Here is a 15165-nt window from a genome sequence, read left to right as displayed (position 1 = left end):
CTACAACTTCCAATTTTCTATCAGTTCCTGTATCTAATTCTGAGAGAGTTATTTTAAGAAGTTCTAGAACATTCGCGTCAGTTACGTCAATTTCTTGGATTCCACCCACTTTCATTGCATCCGCTGTGAATGTAAAAATGACGAGAAGTAAAATTGTCTTTTGCATATTTCAGGTAGTTTATGGATTGACTGTCTAAAATTTACTGAAAAGCATCATCCAACATTGATTAATATGTAGGGTAGTAACAAGAAGTAGCTACCTCAGTAGAGTACAAAACGCATTTCGACTGTAAGTACCTGAAAGTAACAAAATTAGAAGCCATAACAGCCAAAATGACCACAAAACCTTCAGTCAGAATAAAATTCAAATTATGAGCTACACAGCCTATAATTTTATCATGTAAAAACATTTATTAAATGACATGTTTACATTCAAATTTGTAGCAAGCACAAAATATTCAAATGCTATGATTCACACTTAAAGCTAGATATAATAAAAATTAAAAAACAGAGGTCGCAGATCCCCGAATTTATCAGACTTTTAAATTGTTATCTGTTGTCAATGAAACTAGTTTGCAAGTCAAATGTCACTTGAGCCTTCTACAGATGCGAAAACAGCATTAATCGCTTCTCACGTTTCATAAAAGTTGAATAAAGTGAGTCGGGGGAGCATGTGTAGGCGTCTGTAACATAGCATGATCCATCATCACATTTGCCTGATATAATCACAGATTCTTCAGTTATCCAAGGCTGAACAAGGACAGTCACGACGCAATACTTCTTCTGACCTTCAACAATGTAATGTCCTTTGATTCTATAAAGTGAACCAGCCACAACTTGTTGAGTAATTTCCTCAATTCTGTCAATTGTGATTTTGTTGCTGTCACCAGTGATGAGTCGTCCTAGATGCTGATTGAGGATTCTGTTGACATAGCTATCATCTGTATTGATTATACGTGGAGCACCAACTACTTTTGTGTCTTTTCTTAACGGTATGTGGATCTCTTCTGTCTCATCAGTCATTATCTCGTTCTGTTCAGGATCTAAGAAGTATGAAGATCTGTGGATCTAAAGGTAATTGGATATTGATTAACACAGTCTAGTCTTTTGTAATATCTAACTTACTCCACATTGTGCAACAGCTGATATAGCAACAATAAAAATGCAAATTATAAACTTCATCTTTGCTTTTTTGAGGAACGAACTGAATCCTTAGAGCGATCAAATGCGACTGATGTAGAAATTATGTCCATAGCTGATCACGTTCTCTTTCCACGCTTTTTTTTATTCCAAAATCAACACATTAAAGACACTGAAGTTCAAAAAGCCGAAAAATTCGCAGCTGATAAGCATAGATGTATATGAGTGGAATAAGAAGCTGAAAATATAAAGTTCGACGGCATATAATCAATTTGCATATTCCTAAATAAGCATAACGTGAGATTTTTTTTGTGTCTAAATTGACACATCTTCTGCCTAGAAACATAATCATTTCTGGTCAATTCTCTTACGCTCATTCACAACAAAAAATTACTCTACCGAGAGTTTATTGCCCCCGACGAAAATAAAAATCCAGTTCCTTTAAAAAGTAAAGATGTAAATGAAGATATTAATTTTATTTTTGTAATAAATTTTTGATCCAATTTTACAAAATTCAGGAAAAAATATATAGATTAATCTAAAAATAGAGTTTGTTCAGATATTTTATGTAAAAGATAGATCTGTGGATTGATGTATGCTGAATTGAATTGGTATTGATTGATATAGGATTAATTCAAAACTTTAATCCATCAGATTAAAATAAATCCATCGGATTAAAAATTTAATCCGAGAATTTCAATTTTTCAAACATTGATTGCTGATTGGATAGACGAATCCAATCCAGTCTATAAAAAAGTATCAATCCTGACATTATTTAAGTAACTTTAATTTCATTCACATTACAGAGAGATTTATATTGTTCGAGTATAATTAAACAAAAAAGAAATATTTGTTCCTTCCTTCATCACATGCTAGTCTTATAACATTTTTAGTTGTCTTATTGTCGTTGTCTTTTCAATCCTAAATGTCATCATCTACGAATATTTTATACAACATATTGTTTTGTTTTGTAATCTCAAATGGATTTATTCGAGTACGGCTGAACTGGCCATTTCACTAACACCACAAGTATTGTCACCACGATAGACGCGATAGTATCCTTGTTCTCCCCATTTTGGACCCCATGAGTTCTTGATTGTCCTGTAAAAAATCATCATGTATTATACTTTATTGGATATAAATTAAAAATGTGTGTCTTACCAATAAGGTAAAGTCTTGTTGAACATTGGATATTCCTTGATTCCAAATCCAACAATCAGGACTCCATGATCCAAGTTTGATTTCCTGCACAAGACTTTCCATGGATGTGAAACACCACCTCGATAGAACTGCATGGCATTGGCGTTAATTCCAATTGAAATAGGACCTGTTGAGACTAAGAATTTCTGCATTGCAACTTCGTCCTTTGGAAGATCTGGAATTGAGTATATATTAAGGATATTGAAGTTCTAATGAAGCATGCTTTGAATCTTACCAACGACTCCTTTAACTTGAACATGGCTCATTGTTTGGTTGTACATGCATTTCTTTTGTTTCTTGGCTTGATATGGATATTCATCTTCCAATTCTAATCCACCGATCTTTTCGATTGCCTTGAATGCGTCATCCATATAGCCACCTAAATTAGTATAAATAAAATTAACGGATTTTCAAAATAACGACTTTCAAAAATTTAAATTATTTTTTGAAAATAATTCAAAACTTAAAAATCCGTTAAAATTTACAATCCTTTCAAGTTCATTACTCACCATTACAAGCATTATCTGCAATTAGACAAAAAAATAATAATATTAAATTTAGAACATCAGAATTATTTAGACTGACTCATAATAATAATCAGTCATAATTTTGTGTTGAAAAGTTCCAATGACACATAATGTGTAAATTAATATTCAAAACATGCAGCACCAAAATAACTTGGACTATTTACCTGTTGTGTCACAATCAAGCAATTCTTGTTCTGAGTAAGCTTCCAATTTGCCAGTTTTGATAGCATGAAGTCCTTCAATATTTCCAGTGACTGAGAAACTCCAGCAGCTTCCACAATTTCCTTGATTCTTAACACCAGTAACGGCACCTTTGTCTCTCCAATCGAATTCAGTTGGAACTTCAACATCTGGAATGTGAGCCATTGGATTGTCTAATTCATTATCATGACGACGCTTGCCAAGAAGTCCAGTTTTTCTCAAATATTCCTTTTCAGTCATGTCTGCAAATTCAGTAATGCCGTACTTTGCAGTACCTTGTTCGTGCTTGTTAAGCATTTCAATTTTATGCAAATTCTTCTTGAAAATTCTCATTCTCATTTTTTGTTCAAGGTCATTTCCATAACGTCTGTTGTACTTTTTAGTGAATTCTTCAAATAAATATTCAGCCTTAACTTCATTAACTTGTTCTGTTGTTGAGACGTGATGATGTCTTTCATGATGATCGCCATGATCGTGCAATGGTCTGTGATTATGATGATGATGAGCTGAACGCTTTATTCTAGATTTTTGCTTCAATTGAGCGCCGTCGTCGCATGTTGCTTCAATTTGAGTTCCATCTTCAGTTTTGATCCATGCTCTATGCCAGATGCTTACTGAGCAAGTCTTTTCATCATCTCCAGCTTTGAACACTCCCTTAATGTTGTACTTAAGGCCTGCAACTACTTGCTTTGAGATTTTGTCAATTTTAACAACTTCCAATGGAGAGTCTGAGCCTGAATCCAATCGTGTAATGTGTTCATTCAATAATTTATTAGCATCTTCATCATCTGGTGATATGTCATTGGAACCGCCAACAATTTGACGACGTTGTCTCTGTTCACGTTGACTGACTGGATTTTGCTTGAAACTGTAAAGTTTTTTGTTATCACAGACTATTGTAACATGACGGCCATCCTTAATCCATGCTCGTTCCCAAACTTCAAAATCACAAATGACGTTACTTCCACCGGCACTCAATTCTGCTTTTATCTTGTACTTAGCACCAGCAACAACTTGAGAAGTTGCTGAGATTACTCGAACGACTCTAAAAATGGAAGTAAAGTTAAAACAATGCAGGAAATTGGAACTAAGTACGAAACTTACGAATAATCAGGATCTTCCTGTACATTAACCTCATCGACTGCTTCTGTCAAATACAATTGGACTTGATCATTATTCAAATCAATTGGACTTTCTCCACCAACAATTTGTCTACGATTTCGAACTTTTTGTCGTTGATAAACTGGATTTTGATTGAACTTGTAAAGCTTTCTGTTGTCACAGTTAATTGTTACATCACGTCCATCAACGATCCATGATTGCTCCCAAATATCCAAGTCACAGACCACATCTTGACCACCAGCATCAATCAAAACTTTGATTCTGTATCGGATACCTTGAACGACTTGACTGGATGCTGAGATGATTTGTTTGATGCTGGAAAATAAGTTTGAATGAGATTTGTAAGTAACAAGTAGCATAATCCCAATATTAGTAACTTACACATAATCAGGTTCTTCCTTAACATTGACCTCATCGACAGCTTCCTTTACAAAAAGCTTTACTTCTTCATCATCAACGCTTGTTGGGCTGATTCCACCGGGCAATCCCTATAAAATTTAAGAAAACGTCAAAAATATTTCATTTGAGATTATTTAAATCTTTATGTGGCTCAACTTCACACAATGATGCTTAATAGAATTAAATGACAGTAGATTTCATAACAATTCTTTGGAAATGAAGCTTAAATTGATAAGGAATTGTGACAAATATTCAAAAATTAATCAAGTATTCATTGATATTCATAATACCAGAATCGTACGTAATACACGACTATTGTTTTTTCAATCTGAATACATTTGAGAAAGTGACTTGAACGGGTATGATGGATATTTGTTATAACACTTAGAGAAGGCAAGAGGAGCCACATGGAATTCATGCGGAGACTACTTAAGCATCGAACTTCGGGATGTTGTCTTACTCCGATTGCCAAATTCATGAAGCAGACAGTAAACTAACTTAGAATCAAGCAATTGGCGCTTGGAACATGTTTGCTAACCGACGGCGACTTGGTTCTAAATATACTGTAGGCCTGCATATCACATTGCTTCCCGATCAAACTAATATTCAATTCAATTCAAGTTATTACAAACTAGATTGCTGACTGTGCATGTTAATATCTCTTCATTTTTATTAAGCAATAGCCCTGAACTCTGAGTGCACAGACTTTCAAAAACGAGTAACAAAAAAACCGCATCGTAGTCAACTTCTAAAAACTAAAAATAAACAATCTGTGTCGCATAAATGTCAACAAACTAAGCATCATCTAAATGTAAAGCAAGCCGGCATATAATGTAAAATTTAACAAATTTTGATTTAGAATAATTATCGCAATTTTATGGACGATTTCTTAATTAGTTCTAATTTACCTGAGGTGGTAGGTAACTTCCTGTTTTTGTAACATAATTTGCATTAGAATCAATTGCTCTCTTGCGTCGATTAGCTTGTGATTCATTATTACGTCGTTCATTGTATGCTTCTATTTTATCTTTAAGCTTACTCGCTAAGATATTAACTACGTAATTATAATTGACTTGTACGTTTGAGTCATCTTTGCGATTTATTAGTGCTATAATGTTCATTTGGAATTCAGGATCTGTTTGGAAGAGTTCACTAAAGGTCTTTTTAATTTCAACTTCTAATTCCTTTAATGCTTCATTGTTCCTTCTTCTTTCATTACGTAAAGCTTCAGCATCAAGCTGTGTTGTTGTCTCTGTATTACTAATTGTAGATGATTCATGTGTTTGTTGTGATTGTGACTCTTCTATTTTGCGACTTTCCAGCATCTCATCGATGACTTTCATGTCTATATTATCTAGTGAGCTTGCTGTCGTTGTGGTCGGTGATGTGGTATGTGGGAAATAATGATTCATGTTGAAAAAGTTATCGAGGATGTTTTTGGATGATGGATCTAATGCTGATAAAGTTGCGTCTTCTAAAACTATTGTTGTTGCCTTTTCTGTAGCTGCTGTGTCATCTGGTTGAGTCCTTTCTGAAATTATTTCATCTTCCATGAGACGAATCTCATCGCTACTCATTTCCGTTCGCTGATTCATGAATATTGGATTAATATCATATTCAAACTTCGTACGATCCTCGTCATCCACAGAATTGACTAATGAGCAGTTATTGTAAACCATTTTTCGATACTTTTTATTGTCTCTTGTAAGCCAAGGTTTTTCAAGCACATCCATTTCACAATATATGTCCTCTTCATTCTCATTCTTCATCACAAAGATAATTTCGTACTTAAATCCATTCACAATTTCCCTCGTAAGATTCAAGGCATATTGGAAGATGAAATGATTCGGCAGGAATGGCTGAACAATTTCTTGTGCAAAGCTCTCGTTAGGATTAAGCATGTCGACTCCCATTTGATTGACATGAACAGCAACAAACTGCTCGTCTGATTCCTTTAATTTAATTTACGGATTTAATAAAAATACTTTGTTGTAGATCCCAGTATTATGTATATGATCCAAAATTAGTGCCTTAGACTTGAGGAATCAGGATGCATTCGATTGTACCTCAAGTCTATCATCCAGCTTACTGGATGATCATCCATTCAAGCAGTTATAAAGCCCCAAGGTAAGATTATCAACAAACAGAATTTCATATATACAGTCAAATTAGCCATAAAGTGTTAATTTCATTTGATAATTCAATATAAAATAAATAATTGATAATTCTCATTCCATTTCACAGTAAATTGCTAGCGTTATCAATCCCTATATACACAAGTCCATTCATAAAGTTAAAATAAGTTAGTAAACAATCTTAATTTAAGTTCAAATCTATTCAATGAATAAAAGAAAATGAAAAAAGTCAAGCGTGAGCGAGCAGATAATGAATCAAGTAAAGTATGACAGAATCCTCAATTCTGTTTCATGTATTTGCTTCTTACATTTACATAAAATAAATCATTCTTTGCTTTCTTTGTTCGTAAATGTATTTTAGACAACAAAAAAATTTAACGTTTAATGCGTCATAAGCAGGTTTATTGTTATTCCCGTCCTTGTTGCACAAATTGACACTTCCAATTGATATTTATTTTAGGTATATATATTTTTTTGTGTGTTAGATTATTTTGATTCCCATGATAATTAAATGTCCTCCATATGTTACAGAGTTTTCCACTTACTTGATGCTGATCATTCTGTATCTCAAACTTTAAAGAAACCTCTTCTTTTTCCTTTTAATCAATTAAATACACTAATTAATCTCACATTATGCGTAGATTATTTATTTTTATTTGGAAAATTGAAATCAACATTCATAAAATTGCGATAATTTCTTCTAATCTCTAATTTAATTCACTATTACTACTTACAATTTGTGCCCTAATTAATGTAAAACACACTAGAAATATTAATAACTTAATATTGTTCTTCATTTCGACAGATTTTCATTAGAAATGATCGATATTTGTGATGTTTTGTTTAGTCTTATACTGTCTACTGCGATGTCTTCTCAACTTTGTTTACTTGTTGGACTTGTTGCTGAATAAAAAGTTTCAGCAGATTCAAAACCAGGACGGTTTAAATTTTTATATTTTTTGACTCCTTTATACACAGAATCAAGGTAAATTTGGTAGGGATCCTCATGAATCCCCAATATTCCAGTAGAATTCTATATGGTCAGATGAGTGAGTCACATCTGATTTGTATCGTGATGTTCAGTGGTTGGAACTTTTGGAATAGTGTCTTAGGTCAATTCCTATCCTGGATCCATTATTCAATTCCATTCCCTTTTTCAATATCAATCATAATCAAATCAAGTCAAAAAAGGTTCGATCATACACTCCTCCGCTTAACATAAAGTCTTCCCTCTAATGAACTGCTAGTTATTCAGCAGTTCTCTCAATAAAGCTTTTCTGTAATTTGTTTATTTACAAAAAAAAAAAGTTTTTCCTTTAAAGAAAAATTCCAAGTTTATTAAAATCCAATTTGATGGCATAATTACATAATAAGATTTATAGCTAGTCTATCGGCTGTTCTCACATTCTAATGAGTTTTGATTAAGAACAATAGAGAATTGAGAGATAATTACAGCAATTTTCCGAGATTTTCAAGCGAGTGAGAAAAAATTGTATAAAAATTATCTCTCAGTAGGCATTGAAATTTATTTGTGTAAATTTTTTTGTTGAATTAACAAGTCTGAAAATTTTCTAATCAGTAATATTTTGTGAAATTAAGAAAATGTCAGAGTTGAAAGGAAAGAATGGCCAAGGATCCAGTGGTAAGTAGCTATAAAGGCATCAAATTATTTAGTTATTAATCAACAATAATGTACAGAAGGAAATAAATGTAAAAATTCAAAATTGTGCAAAAAGTACAAAAAGGTCAAATATGAAATTGAAATGCAAAATTTCAAAATAAATAAATTAAGTCAGGAACTAGAAGCAAGAATGTGCAGTAACTTCCCTCAACAGTGCATCGATCAATTAAACCAGGAAATAGACTACGAACGTTGTAAATTGGAGAAAATGATTAAAATTGCAATGATTGAACAGTCGCGCATGAATGACGACAGCGATTGTGAATGGGGTCCAATATCACTGAATTATACGCAATTCGTAAAACCGCCCCAAACTCCATCAGATATATCGAGTGTATCTGGTATTGCTGATCTTGAGTTGTTGATGTCAGAGAATGAGGCATTGGAAGATGAAAGGTTTAGTCTTCAGGAAACTGTCTTGGAACAAGATGATTCAATTTGCGACCTACACAGAAGGATGTCATGTCTTCAGAATCAAGTCGATAAACTGTCAAGAGCAAATGACATGATAGCTTGTCAACTTGAGGAATCACAGCGTGTAAATGAAGAAAATGAAAGATTAAAGGAACGGCTTGAATACTGTGCTAAAAATGCCAATTTCTTATCAAGTAATCTTCAAAAGACCGAATCGCAAATGAAGGAACTACGAAGTGAAATTGATTGTATCAAAAAAGACAAAGAATTCCTTAAAGAATATGGAGCAGACGATTCTCAACAAAATTGTGCAGACGATGATTCCAAAAATGATAAGGTTAAATGTATACAAGATCAATATGAACAGCTATTACAAGAATACTGTAAGAAAGATAAAGAGCACAAAGAAATGACGAATCGATTGAAAAAATGTCTCAAAAACAATGAAAGTGATATTGAAAAAGTCGAGAATGAAGCACTAAGGAAGGAATCAGAAAAATTGATATCAGAAATTGAAGATTATCGAATTTTAATTAAGGAATTACAGTCACAAATTGACTTGTATCGTGACAAATTTATGAAGGCACAAGAGAAGGTTGAGACACAAAAGCTTCGAATTGAAAAGCTTGAATGCTCAAAGAACTCAATTGAGTATCAAGTCAATGAAGAAATTGAGAGAATTAAGGAAAAGTTCCAAGAGAAATTAAATGAACTGTGTCCATATCCTGAAAAGTATGCAGAAGCTCGTAGTGAATTAGAAAAGTCAAAGTCTCGTATTGTCGTCCTTGAAAATAATCTCAAGGACATAACAAATGAGTTGTGGAAAGCAAAATGTGAATTGAAGAATTTAAAGGATCAACCAAATGACTCAGTTGTTGAAAAGTATGAGAAATTACAGATTGCAATGGAAGAAGAACAGAAGAAGTATTGTGTACTGAAAAAGACAAAGGAATGCCTTGAGGATAAATTATGTAGTATGAAGCAAGAACTTGAAGACTTAAGAAGAGATTCAGCAAAGATTATCACAACAAGTAAATGTACAGCTGAAAAGAATCGCCAAATTCTTCACGAACAAATCAATTGCCTTGAATTTGAACTTGCTCAATGCCGTGCAACAGCTTCATTGTCATTGACAGAAAAGGAAGAACTAATCAATCAACTTCAACAGGAATTGAATACTCTGTGTGGACATTTTAATGGATGTCAAGGACAAATCGCGCAATTGAAAGACCAAATTGAATATTTGACTAATCAGCGCTACAAGGAATCTGACAAGAACCTTGACTGCTATGAACTTTTCTCGAATAAATAAAATCTTCAGACATTGAGCCTTAATTGTTATATACTTGATTCTATTTACAGCTAATTTTCATAAATTTTCCGATGACTTGGAAAATTGGATGGGAAATCTTCCAAATCTAATTAGAGACCGGATACCTATAATTAATCTGGCAATTCCTGGTTCGCACGATTCCGGTAATTATTTGCAGCCACAGCATATAAAGCCACAGTTAAAGACATTTAAATATGATTAATTTAGGTGCTTATGCAGTGACTCGACGTTCAAAGATTGCACCGGATGCTGAAGATGTAGTTCGTCAATTGTATCGATTCATTCCTTGGGTTGTACGTAAATGGGCAAAGACACAAAAGTATTCATTCAGAGAGCAGCTATTTAATGGTATAAGGTAAAGTAAACTGCGCAATTTCGTAATACAGTCATGCTCATTGTTTTGACTTTTTTCACATCCAATTAGATATTTTGACTTGCGACTGGCTGTCAACGATGACGATGATCAAATTTATTTCGTACATGGTGTCTATTGTGACGAAGCAATGTATCCACTAGAAGAAATGTTGAATTTTTTGATTGATCATCCACAGGAATTTGTGATTTTGGACTGTCAGCACTTTTACAATTTTGAACCTCGTCATCATCAAAAGTTTACACAAATGCTCTTGAAATTATTCAACACAAGAATATACGAGCGATTCATACATGAACAAGACTTCCCGTATTTGACTTTATCGAAGGCATTGAACCTTCAGAAACAGCTGTTTATCATTTATCGGAACCAAAACATTGATAAGACATTCTTTCAGTCTTATCATTTCCAAAACCCATGGCCAAACGTAACAGATATAAGGAAATTGGAAGAGTTTCTAGATCATAGAATTATGCTTAGGTCACCATATCAAGGATGGTGCACTCAATTAGTGCTCACACCAACCAGTTCCTTCATCATTCGAAGATTCTACTCATCTCTCAGAAACAAATGTGCGAAGCAGGTTGACAAAGAATGTAAAGCATATTTGGAGGCACAAAAACCTGGTCCATTTAGAGATGATGAGCCTAGAAAGTCGAATGTATTTCTCGCAGATTTTGTAGATTTATACGATAACTATTTCCCAAAGACAGTCGTTGATCTTAACATGAAACTCCTTCCATAATTATAATTCATTATTGTACCTAATTTTATAAAAGTTTACATGACTGCTGCTTTTATTTTGTGATTATTTTTAATGCTTAATAAAGAAAATGAAACTCAAATACTTGTCATTTCCTTTTCATTTGAAACATCCAGTTTAGAAATGTCACTAAAAATTGTTATCTCTTTTCAGGCAGCAAAATGGATTCAACTAATCAAGTCATATCAATTATTAGGAACCATCCAACCGTGGATCAAGGGTAAAAGATGACAATTCCTAATTGAATTGGAACTTTGTTGATATATCCAAAATTTGTCTACTTTCCAGCATCCATTACATTACAGACATCTTGAATAGGATGTCTCATATGGCTGTTACTATCTTCCAGCAACGAAATAAACAGATTAAAAGTAAATGTCTCACAAACTTGTCAAAACAAAGCTTTTAAAGCTCTAAATTGAACTTCTTATTTTCTTTAACAGTGAAAAGCAGTGGTTACTCAGATGATTTGGTAAATTGGATGGGAAATTTGCCAGATTTGATTCGAGAAGGCATTCCAATTATTTATTTAGCTATTCCTGGTACTCATTACTCCGGAACCTACTCAATTAATGCAGATTCTAAACTTGCACCGGATGCTTCAGACTTTATTCGTCAAATATATGCATTCAGTCCATGGGTTCTACATCGATGGGTAAAGACACAGAAATATACATTTAAGGAACAGCTTCAGAATGGTATAAGGTAAGGCATTGATTTGTGTTTCTTATATACAGTAGAAACATTAATTTGTCCAATTGCAATTAGATATTTTGACTTGCGGATGTCCACAAGCATTGATGATGACAAATTTTACTTTGTCCATGGTGTCTATTGTGATGAAGTAACTAATCCATTGGAGGAAATACGAAATTTTTTGATAGATCATCCTAAAGAATTTGTGATTTTGGATTGTCATCAGTTCTATGACTTTGAACCTTATCATCATCAGAAATTTTCAGACCTTCTTCTTCAATTATTTGGCACCAGAATTTACGAAAGGAATGCTTATGAAAAAGACTTTTCCAATTTGACACTCTGCAGAGCATTGAACCTTCATAAGCAAGTGATTGTCGTTTATAGGAATGAAAATATTAACAAGGCATTCTTCGAATCTGATCATTTCGTAAATCCATCACCAAATGTGACGGACGTTAAGAAATTGGAAAAAGCTTTGGACATCACCATTATGTCCAGGACACCATATCAAGGACATGTCACGCAGCTAGTCTTAATACCAAATTATCGATTTATTATTGCAAGAATCTATTCATCATTGAGGATCAAATGTGCTGAAGAAGTGATTGATAACTGTAAGGCATTCATCGAGTCACGAAAGCCTGGTCCATTTCGGGACTATGAAGGTAGAAGATCTAATATCTTCATTGCAGACTTTGTTGATTTGGACGATAATTACTTCACAAAAGCAATCATTGATCTCAATATGAAGCTTCTTAATCCATAAATCATTTTTAATTCCTTCTCAAGTATTGATCTCTATGCAGCAATTTATTGTGATGATTCAGTAACCGGTTAAAAATATATAAAATTCTGTTGTGCATGCAGCTTAAGAGCTAGATTTTATTTTTTAAAAATTAATAGCAGACGAATAAAAAACAAACAAAAAATATTCAGCAGTGCTAATTTTTCTTTCTTACAGATCAGTCGAATATTCTTTTGTGTGTTAATTAAGAATGAATCCATTAAATTTTCTAACCGGTATTGTTGATCATGTGTAAGTCCTAATCAGAATATACTTTAAGATCTTAAGTTCTCAAATTTCACTTCCTGACAGCATTGTCTCGCCTATAAGTTCCGTAATTGAAGGAATCAGTGAAGCAACTTGTTCAAAAAATCATAAACGTAAGTGATATCTAAATTTTCGGACACATAAATGATGAACAACGTCATTAAGTTTATTTATAACTTGCTCATGTGTATCACATTGTGTATTTACATCCACAGCAAGAAGTGTCGATGATTTTTCTTATGATTTGGAAAATTGGATGAAAAAACTTCCAGATTCAATTAGAGACAATGTTCCAATCATTAATTTGGCAATTCCTGGATCTCACAATTCAGGTATGTACTTGACTGCTTGTGACACTTCTACAGAAACTCATTAATTTGATTTGACAGGTTCCTTTGCCATAAATGCAATGTCTGCGATAGCACCTGATGCGGATGGAAGTACACCTGGTTTGCATAAAGCCTTTCCGAAAAGAATTTGTTGTTGGGCGAAGACCCAAGAATATACATTCAAGCAGCAACTGTTCAATGGAATCAGGTAACGAAAAGGAAGTACTCACCTTTGCCATACTAATTAATCTCTGAATTCTGTAGATACTTTGACCTAAGACTAGCTCCAAAAGGTGATGATATCTATTTTGTTCATGGTGTCTATAGCTGTGAAGTGACGAATCCATTGAAAGAAATTGCAGACTTCCTTAAGAGCCATCCAAATGAATTTGTATTTATAGATTGCCAGAAGTTCTATCAATTTGAAACTCATCATCATGAAAAGTTCAAGGCTTTGCTATTGAGTCTATTCGGTGACGTAATATTTAGCAGCATACAAGATCTATCGTACTTAACACTTTCGAAGGCTGAAGATCTACAGAAACAGCTAATTGTTGTTTATCGGAACCATCCGAATTGGATTGATAGTTTCTTCAGATCTAGCTATTGTCCAAATCCATGGGCAAATACCACAAGCACAGAAAAGCTTAAAGACTTTTTAGAAAATAAGATCAAATTAAGAAATCCAGACTTTCCAGCACTCAATTAATTTGACACCAGATGGAAATTATATTGCTGAAGATCCATTGAAAGAATACATGCTCATTGCAGAAATCTCAGACTCCTGGTCCATTTGTTAGAGGTGAAACTCCCAAGATTAATGTTGTCCTTAAGAGCCATCCAAATGAATTTGTATTTATAGATTGCCAGAAGTTCAAGATATCAATTTGAAACTCATCATCATGAAAAGTTCAAGGCTTTTTGGTACATAAACATGAGTCTATTCGGTGACGTAATAATTTACTTAGTGGTCAGCTAAATTATGAATGTTTACAGCCACAAGATCTATCGTACTTAACACTTTCGAAGGCTGAAGATATACAGAAACAGGTAATTGTCGTTTATCGGAATCATCCGAATTGGATTGAAAGTTTCTTCAGATCTAGCTATTGTCCTAATCCATGGGCAAATACCACAAGCACAGAAAAGCTTAAAGACTTTTTAGAAAATAAGATCAAATTAAGAAATCCAGACTTTCCATTTTGCACTCAATTAATTTTGACACCAGATGGAAATTATATTGCTGCAAGATTCCACTTATCATTGAAAAATACATGCTCAAGGCATGTTATGAATAATTTAGGCTGTTACTTGAAATCTCAGACTCCCAACGAATTTGTAATTCTAAATTGTCAGAAATTCTACAATTTCAGGTCCATTTGTTAGAGGATTTATGCCAGTGAAACTCCATTTAAGCGATTAATGTTGTCATTGCTGATTTTGTGGAACAGGACAATAATTACTTCAACTCATTTTGACGCCTGATGGACCTTACATTCTAGGACATCTTCCTTTTACTCTGAAAACTGCTTGTGCCAGAGATGTCCTCAACGGATGTAAATCGTTTTTGGAAGATCAAGTTCCTGGTCAATTTAAAAATGGAGAAGATGGAAAAGTTAACGTATTTGTTGCTGATTTTGTGGACTTGGATGACAATTTTTACACACGAACTGTCATTGATTTGAATATGAAGCTAATTTCATAGATTCCTAACTAATTTTGATAGACTACTAAGACTATTTGCAAGACATGAAATAAAAATAACGTGTTTTAAAAATTTAAAAATGCAATGTATGTC

At 33.5% G+C, this 15165-nt stretch overlaps 5 protein-coding genes across 6 annotated transcripts; 4 read left to right on the top strand and 1 right to left on the bottom strand.

Moving 5' to 3' along the window:
* Positions 1-1580: 1580 nt before the first annotated feature.
* On the bottom strand, positions 1581-7608 carry LOC139089302 (uncharacterized). The gene is made up of 10 exons (XM_070638792.1): positions 7459-7608; positions 7270-7320; positions 5498-6541; positions 4572-4678; positions 4173-4505; positions 3032-4113; positions 2850-2864; positions 2576-2719; positions 2302-2515; positions 1581-2241 (listed from the first exon to the last, which is right to left on the bottom strand). The coding sequence occupies exons 1-10, from the start codon at positions 7519-7521 to the stop codon at positions 2127-2129; spliced, it is 3168 nt and encodes a 1055-aa protein (XP_070494893.1). The 5' UTR covers positions 7522-7608; the 3' UTR covers positions 1581-2126.
* Positions 7609-7999: 391 nt separating this feature from the next.
* On the top strand, positions 8000-12900 carry LOC139089305 (PI-PLC X domain-containing protein 3-like). Of its 2 annotated transcripts, none has more exons than XM_070638796.1 (5): positions 8000-8203; positions 11442-11508; positions 11577-11659; positions 11732-11993; positions 12057-12900. In XM_070638796.1, the coding sequence occupies exons 2-5, from the start codon at positions 11450-11452 to the stop codon at positions 12751-12753; spliced, it is 1101 nt and encodes a 366-aa protein (XP_070494897.1). In that variant the 5' UTR covers positions 8000-8203; positions 11442-11449; the 3' UTR covers positions 12754-12900. The 2 variants fall into 2 exon arrangements, with proteins under 2 accessions (XP_070494897.1, XP_070494898.1); XM_070638797.1 differs by having other exon boundaries at positions 8000-8235.
* On the top strand, positions 8376-11370 carry LOC139089304 (myosin heavy chain, clone 203-like). The gene is made up of 3 exons (XM_070638794.1): positions 8376-10295; positions 10360-10507; positions 10577-11370. The coding sequence occupies exon 1, from the start codon at positions 8488-8490 to the stop codon at positions 10129-10131; it is 1644 nt and encodes a 547-aa protein (XP_070494895.1). The 5' UTR covers positions 8376-8487; the 3' UTR covers positions 10132-10295; positions 10360-10507; positions 10577-11370.
* Positions 10347-11270, top strand: LOC139089504 (PI-PLC X domain-containing protein 2-like). The gene is made up of 2 exons (XM_070639059.1): positions 10347-10507; positions 10577-11270. Exons 1-2 carry the CDS (start codon positions 10347-10349, stop codon positions 11268-11270), a joined length of 855 nt encoding a protein of 284 aa, XP_070495160.1.
* LOC139089503 (PI-PLC X domain-containing protein 1-like) lies at positions 12895-15072 on the top strand. The gene is made up of 7 exons (XM_070639058.1): positions 12895-13023; positions 13084-13151; positions 13254-13370; positions 13428-13575; positions 13632-14064; positions 14364-14650; positions 14826-15072. Exons 1-7 carry the CDS (start codon positions 12983-12985, stop codon positions 15070-15072), a joined length of 1341 nt encoding a protein of 446 aa, XP_070495159.1. The 5' UTR covers positions 12895-12982.
* Positions 15073-15165: the final 93 nt, after the last annotated feature.

The sequence above is a fragment of the Chironomus tepperi genome, unplaced genomic scaffold (assembly GCF_022539635.2).
Source record: "Chironomus tepperi strain 1889 unplaced genomic scaffold, CSIRO-AGI_Ctep_v1 contig_177, whole genome shotgun sequence".
NCBI lineage: Eukaryota > Metazoa > Arthropoda > Insecta > Diptera > Chironomidae > Chironomus > Chironomus tepperi.
The sequence above is the reverse complement of the archived record's forward strand: the minus strand, read 5'-3'. Positions and strand labels throughout refer to the sequence as shown.